General features: G+C 41.6%; 1 protein-coding gene across 1 annotated transcript in view; it reads left to right on the top strand.

Moving 5' to 3' along the window:
• YPEL2 (yippee like 2) overlaps positions 1-5,691 on the top strand; it is a 104,227-nt gene extending 98,536 nt beyond the window's left edge. Inside the window, exon 5 of the mRNA XM_045490664.1 lies at positions 5,619-5,691. Coding sequence (XP_045346620.1) covers positions 5,619-5,642 — 24 coding nt within the window. The 3' untranslated portion in view covers positions 5,643-5,691. The remainder of the gene's footprint in view (positions 1-5,618) is intronic.
• The last annotated feature ends 9,788 nt before the right edge of the window (positions 5,692-15,479 follow it).

The raw sequence follows: 15,479 nt of genomic DNA, 5'->3' as shown, positions 1-15,479 counted from the left end.
CCTCACACCTGTCAGAATGGCTAAAATGAACAACTCAGACAACAAAAGATGTTGGAGGATGCAGAGAAAGAGGATTTCTTCTGCATTCCTGGTGGGAATGCAAAGTAGTGCAGCCACTCTGGAAAATAGTGTGAAGGTTCCTCAAAAAATTAAAAATAGACCTACCCTATGACCCAGCAATTTCACTACTAGGTATTTATCCAAAGGATACAGGTGTGCTGTTTCAAAAGCGCAATGTTTATAGCAGCACTATCGACAATAGCCAAAGTATGGAAAGAGTCCAAATGTCCATGGACAGATGAATGGATAAAGAAGATTTGGTATATACATATGCATATGTATGTATATATATATATATATATATATATATATATACACACACACACACACACACACCAATATATACCCTATATATATACACACCATATATATACACCATATATATATCATGTATACACCATATATACCATATATATACCATATATATATACCATATATCACATATACATACACACACACAATGGAGTATTACTTGGCAATCAAAAAGAACGAAATCTTGCCGTTTGCAACAATGTGGATGGAACTAGAGTGCATTATGCTAAGCGAAATTAGTCAGGGAAAGACAAATATCATGACTTAACTCATATGTGAAATTTAAGATACAAAACAGATGAACATAAGGGAAGGGAAGCAAAAATAATATAAAAAACAGGGAGAGGAACAAAACATAAGGGACTCTTAAATATAGAGAACAAACTGAGAGTTGCTGGAGGGGTTGTGGGTGGGGCCATGGGCTAAACAGGCAAGGGGCATTAAGGAAGACACTTGTTGGGTTGACCACCGGGTGTTATATAAAGGGGATGAATCACTGGATTCTACTCCTGAACTCATTATTGCACTATATGCTAACTGACTTGGATGTACATTTTAAAAAATAATAAAAAATGTTTTGTTTTATGAATGGAAGGCAACAGAATTTGGCCATGTTAACATCTTTAGATGTCACTTTTATGAAATATAACTAAAGATGCCTAGCTATTTACATGCTTGTAGATACTGTGTACTGAGTACCAAAAGCTATTTGTAGCTTTCTTCTCTGCCTTCTTTTACTATAGACTCCCTTGCAGGGAAGGGGACCATGTGTTCCAATTCTGGCCAAGATATAAACACATCTGGTTGGGGCTTCTGAGAACGTTCCTTCATTCAGTTTGGCCTCCTATCCCTTCCCTCTTCTTCCTGACCTAGAACACAAATGCAACAACCTAGAGGTTCAGTAGTCATCTTTTAACATGGGACAAAAGTGACAGACTAAGGATGGTGGAATAGAAAGAAGGAGGAAAGCTTGATGATATCATTGAGCAGCTTCATTAGCCCTGAACTGACCACCTTGGCTTTTTTATCACAGGAGAAATATAGTCCCCAAGGGGTAAAGCCATTGTCTGTCTTTCTATAACTTGCAATCCGACTCAATTCTATCTATTTGGGTGCTACTTAGAGTTTCCTTCTATTTTTATACTCCATCAACATTGCTCAGGAAATGAAATTTCCAGCACCCAAAGCAGTTGTATTAATTTTCCAGCTCTTCATGTGCCACTTTGAAAAGTTGGTTTGAAGATATTTAAAATCTTGTTACAAGCTCAAAAATATATATAAAGATAAAAATTCATTGGTATTCTTAGGAAGAAGTCCTATCACAATACATCAAGTTTAAAGAAAACATTCTACAACATAGCTTCTAAGAATATCAAAGGTATTGTCAACAGATTCTTTCTATACTTGTTTTAGGTAGCAAACATTTTGTGCCAAGGAACTATCCAGAAAGCATTTAATAATACATGAATATGGTCTATTTTTTTTTGCATTTCGTGGCCCCCAAATCATTACATTTTGTGACACATACATTAGCTAATATTATAAAGCTTGGGTTTTAGGAGCACTCAGTTGCCAAATTTGGGGCAATTTGGGCTTCAAAAAAATTAATGATGGTAGGGGTGCCTGGGTGACTCAGTCAGTTAAGCATCCAACTCTTTTTTTTTTTTTAATGTTTATTTATTTATTTTGAGAGAGAGAGAGTGAGAGCAGGGAAGAGGCAGAGAGAGAGGGAGAGAGAGAGAGAGAGAGAGAGAGAATCCCAAGCAAGTTCCATGCTGTCAGTGCGGAGCCTGATGCAGGGCATGAACCCATGAACTGTGAGATCATGACCTGGGCCAAAACCAAAAGTTAGATGCTTAATGACTGAACCACCTGGGTGCCCCAAGCATCCAACTCTTGATCTCGGCTCAGGTCATGATCTCATTGTTCGTGAGTTAGAGTCCTGTGTTGGGCTGTGCACTGACAGCACAGAGCCTGCTTGGGATTCTCTCTCTTTCCCTCTCTCTCTGCCCCTCCCCACTCGCCCTCTCCCTCAAAATAAATAAATAAATAAAGTTAAAAAAAAATTAATGATGGTCGTGGATTATAACACATTAAATGAAATGTAGAAAAACCTGTGTTCACAGTGATTCAAAAGCATGCCAGCTTGTAAATGTAGATGAATATTAGAGTTTGCAGCTGCCAGTATAATAATTGTGTCAGGGTACCATCATTAACAGATGCTAAAGCTATTGAGTGAAAGGATATTGGGGAACAAGATAATCATGTGGCTTCAAAGTAGCATCTCAGAGATCAGTTAATTCCAAAAGGAAAATGTATCTTTACCATTGCACAATCTGGTAGACATCATCTTAACCAAGCAGTCAAACTTTGGCATCACCAATAGTTAGACAATGTGCAGCTTCTGATCTTATGCAGTAAGAGGTACACAACACCCCTTATGCAGAATTCTTGTCTGAATCTAAACATAAGGAAATAGGAAAATCCAGCATTTGGAAAAGACTTGTAAGACAACTTGCTTAGTTTCTTAAAAAAGTTCAATGTCACAAAAACCACCAAAAGGCAGAGATTTTTCTAGACTAACAGGGAGTAAGCGGATAACAACCAAATGCACTGTATAAGTCTTCTGCATCAGAGAAGAAAAAATCCTGCTTATAAAAGACATTTTTAAAACCATTGGAGAAATTTGAATATAGACATATATTATATTAAATTGTATCATTGAGCTAATGTTAATTTTCTGAGGTGTGATAGTAGTGGTATTGTGGTTATTTAGTAGACTTTCCTTTTTCAAGAAGATCCATATTTTAGGCATTTAGCGTTTATACAACTTCATCCTACTTTTTTTTTAAAAGATTTCATTTTTAAGTAATCTCTACACCCAACGTGGGGTTTGAACTTACAACCCTGAGATCAAAAATTGTGTGCTCTGCTGAGTATGTATAGTGTGTGTGTGTGTGTGTGTGTGTGTGTGTAGATGCAATTGTGGCAAAATGTTAATTAGTAAATCTATGTAAGGATTTAGGATGTTTATTTAGCTATTCTTTCAACTTCTTTGGAGGTTTAAGGCTTATCAAAAAGAGAGAGAGAGAGAAAAAGTCTTGGACTTTCATACTATACCTAGGAATTTTAAGAGTATTATCATGACCAATTGTCATAGTCACCTTCTGGTAGATATTAAAATAGGCTTGCTAGACATCCTAATGCAAGGTCTAGGTGTCAGATAAGGATTATTCGGTAAAATACAAGCCAGACACTATTTTAGGCAACCGGGATACTTAAATGAACAAAACAGCAATCTCCTGTTCCCGTGAAGCTTATATTCAAGGAGGGGAGTGGTGGAGACAGACAGAAACAATAATAATAAGTAAGTAATAATAATAAGTAATCAGTAAATTGTGTAGTGCTATGGAAAAAAAAATAGTGGAGGAGGGGTGGGGGGGGAAGTTGGGGAATATTAAAATGGAAACTTAGATAAATAAATGAAAGGAGCACAAAAATTGACTTAAGGGATATTGAGATAATGTCCAAATTTCCTACTATTCTAGGATACGCTGGCTTGGTTTCACCGGAAGAGTCCTGCAGTTCTTTCTCACACAAAGCCATTCAATTGTGCCGCAGGCAGACTAGGCTGAGTCCTGCCTGGGGTGATCACCTGGTTTGACTAGGACTAAGGAATTTCCTAAGAATGGGACATTCACTGCTAAAATTGAGACGGTCCTGGGTAAACTGGTATGGTTGTTCACCCCGATATTGCTACTTTTCACTTGTGTGAGCTTGAGCAAATCATTCAGCTTCCCAGAGTCTTGGTTTCCTCGTCTGTAAATAGGAGATTATACATGTGCTACAAAATGGGTGAACCTTGAAAATATTACGCTAAGTGAAAGAAGCCAGACACCGACACCATATATTATATAACGATTCCGTTTTATATGAAATTTCCAGGATAGGCAAATCCACAGAGACAGAAGGCAGATTAGTGGCTGCCAGGACCTGCAGGGAGGGGGAAATAGGGAATGACTGCTAAGGGGTATGAGATTTCTTTTTGGGGTGATGAGAACGTTCTAGCTTTAGATAGTAGCAATTGTATAGCTCTGTAAATACACAAAAAACCACTGAGTTGCATATTTTAAGAGGGTAAATTTTATGGTATATGAATTACATCTCAATAAAGCTGTTATTTAAAAAAAAACAAAACAGGAACACAGAGTTACCATATAACCAACAATTCCATTCCTAGGAATAGGCAGATCTATAGTGACAGAAACAAAATTACTGGTTACCTAGGGTTGGAAGGAGTGAAGGAAACTGGGGAGTGACTGTTAATGCGGATAGAGTTTCTTTTTGGAGGGATGAAAGTGTTCTAAAATTGATTGTGGTAATGGTTACACATCTCTATCAATATACTAAAAACCATTGAATTGTATACTTTAAATGGGTGGATTGAATTGTATGGTATGTGACCGATACCACAATAAAGCCATTAAACAGGCAATACAGTAAAAATAGTTTAGGTTAAAAAAAAAAAGGGGGGGAGATTATAATACCTGTGTGAGGTCTAAATGAATCTTTGCTCTCATAACACTCATACCCCCTCCCCAACTCACAGTTTTTATCACACCAAATCATCATTGTGTGTGCCTTTTTCTTGACCACTGAGCTGAGAACCCTTTGATAACAAAAACTTTCTAATTCACTGGGGGCCAGTTTCCTGGACATGTAACCTATGCAGTCACACAAGATCCCATACTCAAAAGAGCCCCACATTTGGTTCAATGCTCTGCTGTCACTGTCTTGAAATTCTTAATTTCTGAACAAGGTGCAGCACCCCTCATTTCCATTTGGCACTGGACCCTGCAAATTTTGTAGCTGTCTGAACCCACCTTTGTACCCCCAACACTTAGCGTAGTACTGATGCTCAGTGGGTGTTCGATAAAGGTTCTTTTTCCTGGTCCCAGTCCCCTGGGACATCACTCAGAACAGCACATTGACCTTCATACAGATTTATCCAAAGGCTCCTATGTGCCAGGAACTGTGTCAGCACCTGGGGACCCGGGGGGCGGGGGGGTGGGGAGCCAAAGCAGGCAGCAGGGAACTGCTCAGAAGGAAGCTGTTCACGCAGGTAGATGTGTCCACCTCACCACTTATCTCGAAGGGCAGTGACAGCATTTCACTCATTTCTACTTTTAGTTGTAGAAAAACACATCACCTCGGGACCTGATTTTGCGAGTTCTGCTTTGTTACAGGTAATAGAAGACTCTGATGAATGAGGATGGGACTTCAATTCTTTTCCACAGTGTGAATAAAAAGTCAACTCTGCCTTTTTTGATATGCTTGTGGTCTGTCACATTGACATCTATTTTTAAAGAGATCTGTCAGCACCTTTTAACTCAAGTCAGTTTCTATCTACAAAACACATTGTTAGGCAATGCTGCTGATAGGAAGATGGTAGCTGGATCTTTTTCAGCTTGTCACACGAGGTCTTTGGATGATTATGGTGAGCTACAACATCATGGGGGGTCAGTGGAAAACAGCAGTCAAAACTCTGAAATTCCTGACAGACTTGGCTGATGCTTGCTAGATGTTCTTTATTATGGTGAATTCCAGGGGCAATTCCCTGATCTCTCTAAACTTCGGTTTTTTAATCGGTTAATACAACCCTGGTGTCAAAGGGCTATTGTAAAGATTAAATGAGATAGTGCACACATAAATTTTGGCACAGTGTCTGGCACTTAGTAAGAAAGCTACAATAAAAACAAAGCCTCAAACATCCTGTGAAACTGTTGTTTTGCATCTTAATGGCTAAATAGTACTGTTTCTGGCAAACAGCCACACATCATAAAATAGCTCTGCCTGCAGCTGCTGTTCCTCCAGCGAGAGGTGAAGGCAAACAACTCTAACCAGTATCCACCTAATTCTTTAAAGTCAGTGAGGTCCTCTTCCTCCCTCTCAGCCTTGGTGGTGACCCCATACCTGGCTCCCACACTCCTGAGCACAGTGTCTATTTTGGGGAAGGGTTATCAAGGGGGCCAGAATGTCTGCAGCTGCTGGTGGGGGCACTAAGAGGACAGAGTTTGACCTGTCCTGGCATCTTGAGCTTCTTGAGCCCATCCTCTCCCAGCGCAGTTTGCTTACTAAGCACCTAAAAACCTCTCCCATCATTGGCCAGTCATCAGCAGTGGCTGCCACCAGGGAGAAGGGCATGACCTCAGCAAGGTAGCCTTCTTCAGTTGAGGAAGGGCAATTCTTGGAAAGACGTTTATCTGAGAGCTGTCAACCAACTCTCCTAGCAGGTGGGAGAATGAGTGCTTCTGTCCTGAAGCAGGGAATCTAGGTAGGCAGCATGCCACAGAGTTTCTGTTCTAAATCCCAGCCATTTCTAGGACTTCTGGAATGAGGACTGGTGGGGGGAGGATAGAGAATCATGAGATATGCCACCAAATCTCGTTTGATTACCTAGGAAAATTCACTGAAAACTGAATATACTACAGTTATGTGTATTTAACTAAACTTAGAGTTGATCCAAGCAAAAAATTTCTAAACACATCTACGAAAAGTACAAAGAAGTCTTTACCATAAGATATCAACCATTTATAAGATTGTGTTTGTTTTCTTTTAAAATCTTTATTGTTGTTTAGACATAATGTTCACATAAGCAAAAAACAGCAACAAAAAAGAGTTGGATTCTGGAAATTGACAGGACCAAGTTTGGTCTCAGATCCATGGCTTATACTCTGAGTGATGTCTATTTAGTGACCTGTGTAATCAAAATAATATTACCTACCACTCTGGATTAATGAGATAATGTACCTGAGGTACCCAGCACATTCCAATTTCTTTCTTTCCTTCTTTCTTTCTTTCTTTCTTTCTTTCTTTCTTTCTTTCTTTCTTTCTTTTTCTTTCTTCCTTTCTTTTTCTTTCTTTCTTTTGTTTATTTACTTATTTTTGAGAGAGAGAGAGAGAGAGAGGCAGGGAGAGAGGGAGAAAAAGAATCCCAAGCAAGATTCCTGCTGTCAGCACAGAGCCTGACATAGGGTTCGAACCCACAAACCATGAGATCATGACTTGAGCTGAAATCAAGGGTCCAATGCCTGACTGAACCACCCAGGTGCCCTGTCCAATTTCTTAGTAAATATTTCTTCTTCTTTTCCTCCTCTTACTCATTCTCATTATTTATTCTTCATTTCACTGGGCACAGGAAAAAATACTAGGTTCTTACTCTCCAACTACTATTCCAATAATCCACATGGATAGTCTATTTTCCAGCACTTAGATGTTGTTTTGCTTAGTATTTAATGAAATTCTCATCCTATGATAGGGGAAAGATAAGATAAGATAGGCAGAGAGGGAATGGTTAGGACCTGAGGTCCATGGATGGGGAAAACACACATTTTGCAACAATGCTGGGAGTGTTGGCCACAACAAACTTCCTCGAGCATAAGGCTCCTCTTAAGAACGTAACAGACACCACCTATGCCCCTCAGGTTCCCCTTAGGAATTTGACAATCAAAATACCTAACTAAAGTAAGTAAACCATAAAACTTATGTTTATGAGGGACAGTATGACCGTATTCTAACTCCTCACACAATGGAGTCGAGCCAATCAGGAGTGGACAACCCAACACCTAGAGTTATCAAGCCAATGAGGATAGAACCTGAGAAGGAATGGGGGAAGGAGGGGCCAACCAAAACCCTATAAAATGAAGACCCTTGCCTATAGTTGGGAGCATTCACTTTCAAATGCCCCCTTTCTGCAAAGAGAGCTTTCATACTATTCTTACTTTCTAATCTTATATTCTAATAAACTCTTGCCTGCTGCTCATTTTATTCTGTGTCCACCTCTTCATTCTTCAAAGCTGTGAGACAACAAATCTCAGGTATTGCAGTAAAAAAAATCATGCAACAATCCTGTATCCATTTTATGATGTTCCCACCTCTGGTACTAATTTGACAATAAAGTGAGCCTCTTTGTTAACAAATCTTAATGTCATTTAAAAAACATGTTCAGGGGTGCCTGGGTGGCTGAGTCGGTTAAGCGTCTGGCTCTTGATTTTGGTTCAGGTAATGATCTCATAGTTCATGTGATCAAGCTTCATCTCCGGCTCTGCACTGACAGTGGGGAGGAGCCTGCTTGGGATTCTCTCTCTTCCTCTTTCTCTGCCCTTCCCCTACTCACACTCTCTCTTGCTTTTAAAATAAAAATAAATAAATAAATATGTTTACTCAGAAATCTTCTCTATAACTGAGCCCAATTCTGTGGGGTGTTGTATCTCTTAATATTGAGTAAACAATGGGAAGATTTAAACCACTTGGCTCACTCACCAGCAAAACTGTTTTCAAAGATCATCCCTGTTTCATTTCCCCAGTAAGTATAAACTATGTCAACTGAGAAGATCATAGCCCTCTTTGGGAATGTCCTTGAGGTCCTATATATGGCCAGGACTAACCAACTCTAAAGCCAACACTCACTGTTTGAGAGGCACACTGTACAATATAAATGAATTAAAAACAGATCTTATCTAAAAGAAGTTGAAAATTTTATAAGGAAGATAAGACATGTATATAAAGAAATTAATACAACATAGAAAGCAGTAAATGTCCATTATGTACTGAATGTTTGTGTTGCCCCAAAACTCTTTTGTTGAAATCCTAACCCCCATTGTGATGATAGTAGGAGGTGGGTCTTTGAGAGGTGATTCAGTCATGAGGGTGGAGCTCTTATGAATGGTATTAGTGCTTAATAAAAGGGACCCTAAAGACCTCTCCCACTCCTTCTGCCATTTGAGGACACAGCGAGAAGGTGGCCATCTATGAACCAGGAAGTGGCCTCACCAGACCCTGAATCTGTTGGCATCTTGATCTTGAACTTCCCAGCCTCCAGAATCATGAGAAATAAAATTTTGTTGTTTAAGTCACCCAGTCTATTGTGTTTTTACCAGCCTGAATGGACTAAGAGAGTGTCATGAGAAAAATACAGAAACACACACACACACACACACACACACACACACACAGGGCTGGAAGAGTAGACATGATCACTTCCCTCTGAGATCTATTGCTTTTACGATGGTGTCAGTAGATCTTCCAGTAGGCACTAGAGATGGAGAACCCAGCCTTCCAGAGACTGTCAGCTGCAGCTGCAGGCAGAGACCTGAACCTCCATCACAAACTGGAATTTGAATGACGTTGTCAAGGAAAACAGAAAAGAGGGCCAAGGACAGATCTTTGCATATATTTAATCTGTCTGCTATGCCTTTTCCTAAGTGCTTTCTGACAGATTGTTTTTTCTACCCAGGAAACTCACATTTTGAACTTTAGGTTCCTAAAATACATTAAATCACACTGTGGAGGGCCAGGAGGGGATGCACATAATGATTACTTGTGCAGTTCACGTGTCATCTGAGGAAATTATCTTTTCAAAATGATCGGGTGCTCCTGACCCTGTTAGAAAGAGTGTGGGTATTTTTGAGCTAAGTTAGGAAGTGTGTAGGATAATTGTTATCACTCAGAGGATCTACTTCTAGCCCAGTGTTGGAATCTCAGGAACCCATAGAATTTCGAGAGGAAGAAAAAGATACCTTTAACTCTTTTCCTGCTCATGCCAAGAGAGCTACTTAATATCTAAGTAGATCACAAATTGGTAGCTTCTCTTCTGGATCAATGGTCACAACCTAGCTATAGTACTGTGTAGAAATACCACAAAGAATAGCTAACATTTCCCCCCAAAGAGTTTGTGGAATTTTGTTTGGGTGAATAATTTCAAGACGAAAGGAGCAGCAGTTCTAATCTGTCATACCCAGAAACTAGTTGTCAACCTCACGGAACTTTGTAGAAACAGTAAAATGTCTATAAATGGCCATCATGATTACCATAGCAAAAATGCTTAGTTGGTTTAAAAAAATTTTTTTAATGTTTATTTATTATTTTTGAGAGACAGAGAGACAGAGGATGAATGGGAGAGAGGCAGAGAGAGGGGGAGACATAAAATCTGAAGCAGGCTTCAGGCTCTGAGCTGTCAGCACTGAGCCCAACGCAGGGCTCAAACCCATGAACCATGAGATCATGACCTTTGCCAAAGTCGGACACTGAACTGACTGAGCCACCCAGGCGCCCCATTGAATGCTTAGTTTTTATCAGACACTGGGTTAAGGCCATGCATTCATTATTCATTTAATCACCTCAAAAATCCCATAAGATAACTTTTGTTTATGGGTCTCATTTTATGGATGCAAAAATTAAGGCTTAGTGAGCAAAATTCATGTTCCTAACCACTGCCAGATTACTCTTGCTTTACTCTCGGGTAGGACCCATCTGCAGACCTCCACGTGGCCATAATCAGCCTGTGGGCCTGGGGCATCCATTCAAGCGGCCAGTAGTAAACATCCTTAGATCTACCAAGATACACTATAACTCTGCTTACCTAAGCGTTCTCCTACTTGGTTCTGAACTTTGGATCTAAATGTCCTCACTTTCATGAACTTCAAACACTGCTGGTTTCCCTTAGAAGGCAGCTAGGTTTGGCCCCACTATCTACAGATGCTGGGGCACAGCTAAAGAAACAGGGACCTGGATTAATCACACCCTTGAAGTGAAGCCTGTTCTAAGAAAACACTCAATTTTTGCATGCAGACAGAAAAAATAGTGGAAGATTAGAGATACAGAGGCGTACACCCAGGGGTCAGAGGGAGCTAGATTGCAGAAGGGGAGCATGTAGATGGGCAAGACTAGTGGTGTAGAGCAAAAGGCACAACCCAGAATATCGGAGGCTTGTGGATAGGAAGGTAGCCCAGTGGTGAGAAATTCCAGAAGGGTCAATATTTAAGAACCAAGACAGGTGTCACGTGATTAAATTTCCCCACTTTATGTTATGGGTTGAATTGTGTCTTCAAAATTCATACATTGAAGTCCTAAGCGTTAGCACCTTAAAATATGATCTTATTTGGAAATAGGGTCCTTGCAGATGCAATTAGTTAAGATGAGGTCATTAAGGGGTGGGGGCTAATCCAATATGACTGGTGTCCTTACAAAAAGGGATAATTTGACACACACACACATACACACATACACACACACAGTATGTCATGTTAAAGTGAAGGCAGAGGTCAGGGTGATGCTTCTAGAAGCCAACAAATGCCAAAGTAAGGACAGATAAGCCCCAGAAACTAGGAGAGAGGCACAGAACAGAATCTTCTTCACAGTCCTCAGAAAGCTGACACCTGAGTCTCAGACTTCTAGCTTCCAGAATTGTGAGACAATAAATTTCTGCTGTCAAAACCAGAAATTTGTGGTACTTTTTTTTTTTAATTTATTTAACGTTTATTCATTATTAAAAGACAGAGTCAGAGCGTGAGCAGGGGAGGGGCAGAGGGAGAGGGAGACACAGTCTGAAGCAGGCTCCAGGCTCTGAGCTATCAGCACAGAGCCTGATGCGGGGCTTGAACTCACACACCTCGAGATCATGACCTGAGCTGAAGTTGGACGCCCAACCGACTGAGCCACCCAGGCGCCCCTAGAAATTTGTGGTATTTTGTAATAGCAGCCCTAAAAATCTAATATGCTCCCTTTCTCTAAAATTGTAGCTCTGGGGGCACCTAGGTGGCTCGGTCGGTTAAACGTCAGACTCTTGATTTCGGCTCAGGTCATGATCTCGCGGTTTGTGGGCTAGGGCCCTATGTCAGGCTCTGTGCTGGCAGCAAGGAGTCTGCTTGGGATTCTCTCTCCCCCTCTCTTTGCCCCTCCCCTGCTCATGCTCTTTCTCTGTCTCTCTCTCTCTCAAAATAAATAAATAAACTTTAAAATTTTTCAAAAAATAACATTGTAAATGTGTTCCATCTGCTTCTGGCCAATCTAGTCCTGGTTTCCTGAACCAAGTTCTCAGAGGAGGTTGATTGAAACCGAGAGCTTTTTAATCAAAATGGTTCCTGCAGAGTTTGCAAGTTACGAACTCACTGGAAGTCAGCTGACAGAGTGGCATGGGGGCCTCCAACCCTGCCTTGCACTGTGAGTACACTCTGTCCTATGTCCACTGAGTGGAGCTGGGTGCTAATGTCTCTAGGGATCAAAATATTCAACTCCGAGTCAGGAGCATGGTTTTTGCTTAACCTGCCTCCTAAAAGTCTTTGTTTTCAGCTTCTCTCCCCTTCACCTTCATCAGGCTGTTACCAATTTGCTTTTAGTCACCTGATGAAGGCAGCGGGTTTCCATGGTTACCTACAAGCCTGCAGCAAGGTGTCATTCCTAGGAGGCTGTAGGATAAAGTGAATAACAGGGCCTCTGGCACAATAAAAATAACCTGGATCCTATTATCAGAATGGGGTACTGGGGGCATCTGGGTCTCAGAAGCAAGTCAGAAGCCCAGGTGTGAGAGCTAGGCTTAAAGGCAGAGGCAGAGCAGCAATCCTACTTCGTACTACTGTCTGCCGGATACAGAGCCTCTGCTATGACCTTGCTATGCTAAATACTTCATGTACATTATTTCCTTTTGGTCCTTGGTTACTGAAGCCCTCTGTTTTATCAAAGAGGGAACTGAGTTTACGTGACGTGTTAAAGATCACACAGCTGGTAGGTACAGAGAACGGATCTGAAACCAGGTGCTGAGTATCTCCCTTCTATACCTCCAGATCTGCTTTCTGTTTCTCTCCACCCCATAGGCTGACCTACATGGGCTATGTCAACAGCCTCCCTTGCCCCTAATTCCAGCCGCGTCTGTTACTGGAGAGCCCTGCAGACAAGGGGGAAGAAAAAACAGGTTACTTGCCACTGGCTGTGGCACAGAACAGCTGCCTTTACAGAATCCTCTTCCATTTTCCCTCCTTCTGTCTGTGAGTCTAGGGCTGCTATTCTTGGCTACCAACTGCCCTTTGGTTGCCTGGGACCCCCCTTTTGTAGGAAATTCCTTTAAATCCTTCTTTGCTTTCTTCTTTCCTTCCTTCCTTCCTTCCCTCCCTCCTTCTCCATCTCTTTCTGCCTTCCTTCCTTCCTTTCCTCCATGCCCAGTGCAGAGCCCAACCTGGGGCTTGAAACTCACAACCCTGAGATCAAGACCTGAGCTGAGATCAACAGTTGGACACTTAATTGACTGAGCCATCCAGGCCCTAGTCAACTTCTTTCTAACAAGACCCCGGCTGCTACACCAGGTCTGTTGATTGTTTCTCCCTGTGCTCTGACAGAGCGCTAGTGTTGAGTCCCAGAGTATTGGGCCAGAGCTCCTTAAACACCTGTAGTCTAAGGACAGGATTGGGGTCTGAGATCTGGGGCTATAGGAAGACATGCTGAGCCTGAGGTGGTTGTCCAGTGGCTGGAGGTGTGGGGAGGGCGCTGCAGCACAGACTAGAGAAGTGAGCAGAGTCTGATACTCACTTATAAGGACTTGCAGTTCCCACGTGGCCTTTCCTACACTGGCACCTCCCTAATGTTCAGCTACTACAATGAGTTTAGCTAAGTGTACATTTTGGGGAACAGTCCCCACATGACTTCTCTCACTTAGACACCAGTCACAAGTTTGTGGGTTCCCAGTGATGAGGGAGCATGGGCAAGCTGGGGGTAAAGTGGAGGCTAACAGCACCCCCACTCCCAGGTATGTGATATGAATGTATGTGATTTTCCTTGGATACTCCTGGCTACCCAAGAACAAAGGAAAGGGGTTTAAATGCTTGCCATGGTGTTGTGGGAAACTGAGGCAAATGAAAAATTAAATTCCCATACTGGCTACAGCCCATTGACAAGTCCTTGAAACCAGTAGAGTGACCTCCCTCTAGGAGTTCAGCTGCCTGGATGATGACACTTTGCTAGGGGCAAAAGGGAATCTTAGATTAACATTATCCCAACCTGGAGGATCTTGTAAGTCTACTTTAACATATAAAAATTCCTTTGGAAACTGCCTTTATCTCAACTCCTCCAAGATATATGCTGGCAATCGTACTTCAAGCTTATGGCCCCTGATATACATCTGAAGGGTCTCATGACTGAGGTTTTAGTAAACAGTAATAAATGGTGTTTCCCTAGCAACAGCTAGTCCCTCAAGGTCCTGGAAACCTTGCTTCCAAAATTCCTTTGAGACTTACTCTATCCCTGACCCCCCTCTCAATCTGATGGTATATAATGAGTTACCCCTCACGACCCCGGTGCAGCTCTTCCTGCCCGCGGGTTCTTTCTTGGCCGCTGGCTCTGGACCACCCCAGACTTCAGAACCAGGGCCATCCTCATTTCAGACTAGCTGGCTATCAATTCAGAGGTTCCTATGACCACCCTCAATTCGATAATTTGCTAGAGCAACACACAGAACTCAGGAAGTACTACCCTTATGATTTCAGTTTTAATATAGCAAAAGAATACAAATTAAAATCAGACAAGGCAGAGACACAAGGGCAGAGTCCAGGAGGGGTCCTAACATAGAACTTCTGGCCCTCTTCTCGCCATGGGATCATGGAGTCCTGACCATGATGTGTGTGACTGTGTGCTCACAGTATTGCCAAAAAGGGAAGTTTACCCAAGCCTTTGTGGTGTTTACTGGGGCTTGATCACATACTGCTTGTGAGATCAATGTAGTTGATACGCTGATTCAGAAGAGGATTTAGCTGGAAATCAGGTTTAGATTTAGGCATGAGATCATAAGACAAAAGTGACTGGATAATCTGTGAAGGACTGCAGTGCAAGCTGGTGGTTATGATTAAGAATGTACTGGAAGTTGGGGCACCTGGGTGGCTGAGTTGGTTAGGCGTCCGACTTCCGCTCGGGTCATGATCTCAGAGTTTGTGAGTTTGAGCCCTGCATCGAGCTCTGTGCTGACAACTCAGAGCCTGGAGCCTGCCTCAGATTCTGTGTCTCCCCCTCCCTCTGCCCCTCCCTTGCTCATGCTCTGTCTCTCTCTCTGTCTCAGTAGTAAATAAACGTTAAAAAAAAAAAAAAAGAAAGAAAAAGAATGTACTGGAAGTAGAGAAGTTTTTTAGGCATAGAAGCCTACTGCGAGTATGTGAAAGAGATTTTTGTTAAATCTACAGATTAAATGCAAGCTGAAACGTTTTTGTGTGTTGTTTTTTCTGACCTGAGAGTAAACTTCACTCTTTAGCTCTTTTTTCTATATTTTTCATCTTGCATGGACAATTTAT

Source organism: Leopardus geoffroyi, chromosome E1 (assembly GCF_018350155.1).
Source record: "Leopardus geoffroyi isolate Oge1 chromosome E1, O.geoffroyi_Oge1_pat1.0, whole genome shotgun sequence".
NCBI classification, from domain to species: Eukaryota; Metazoa; Chordata; class Mammalia; order Carnivora; family Felidae; genus Leopardus; species Leopardus geoffroyi.
The sequence above is the reverse complement of the archived record's forward strand: the minus strand, read 5'-3'. Positions and strand labels throughout refer to the sequence as shown.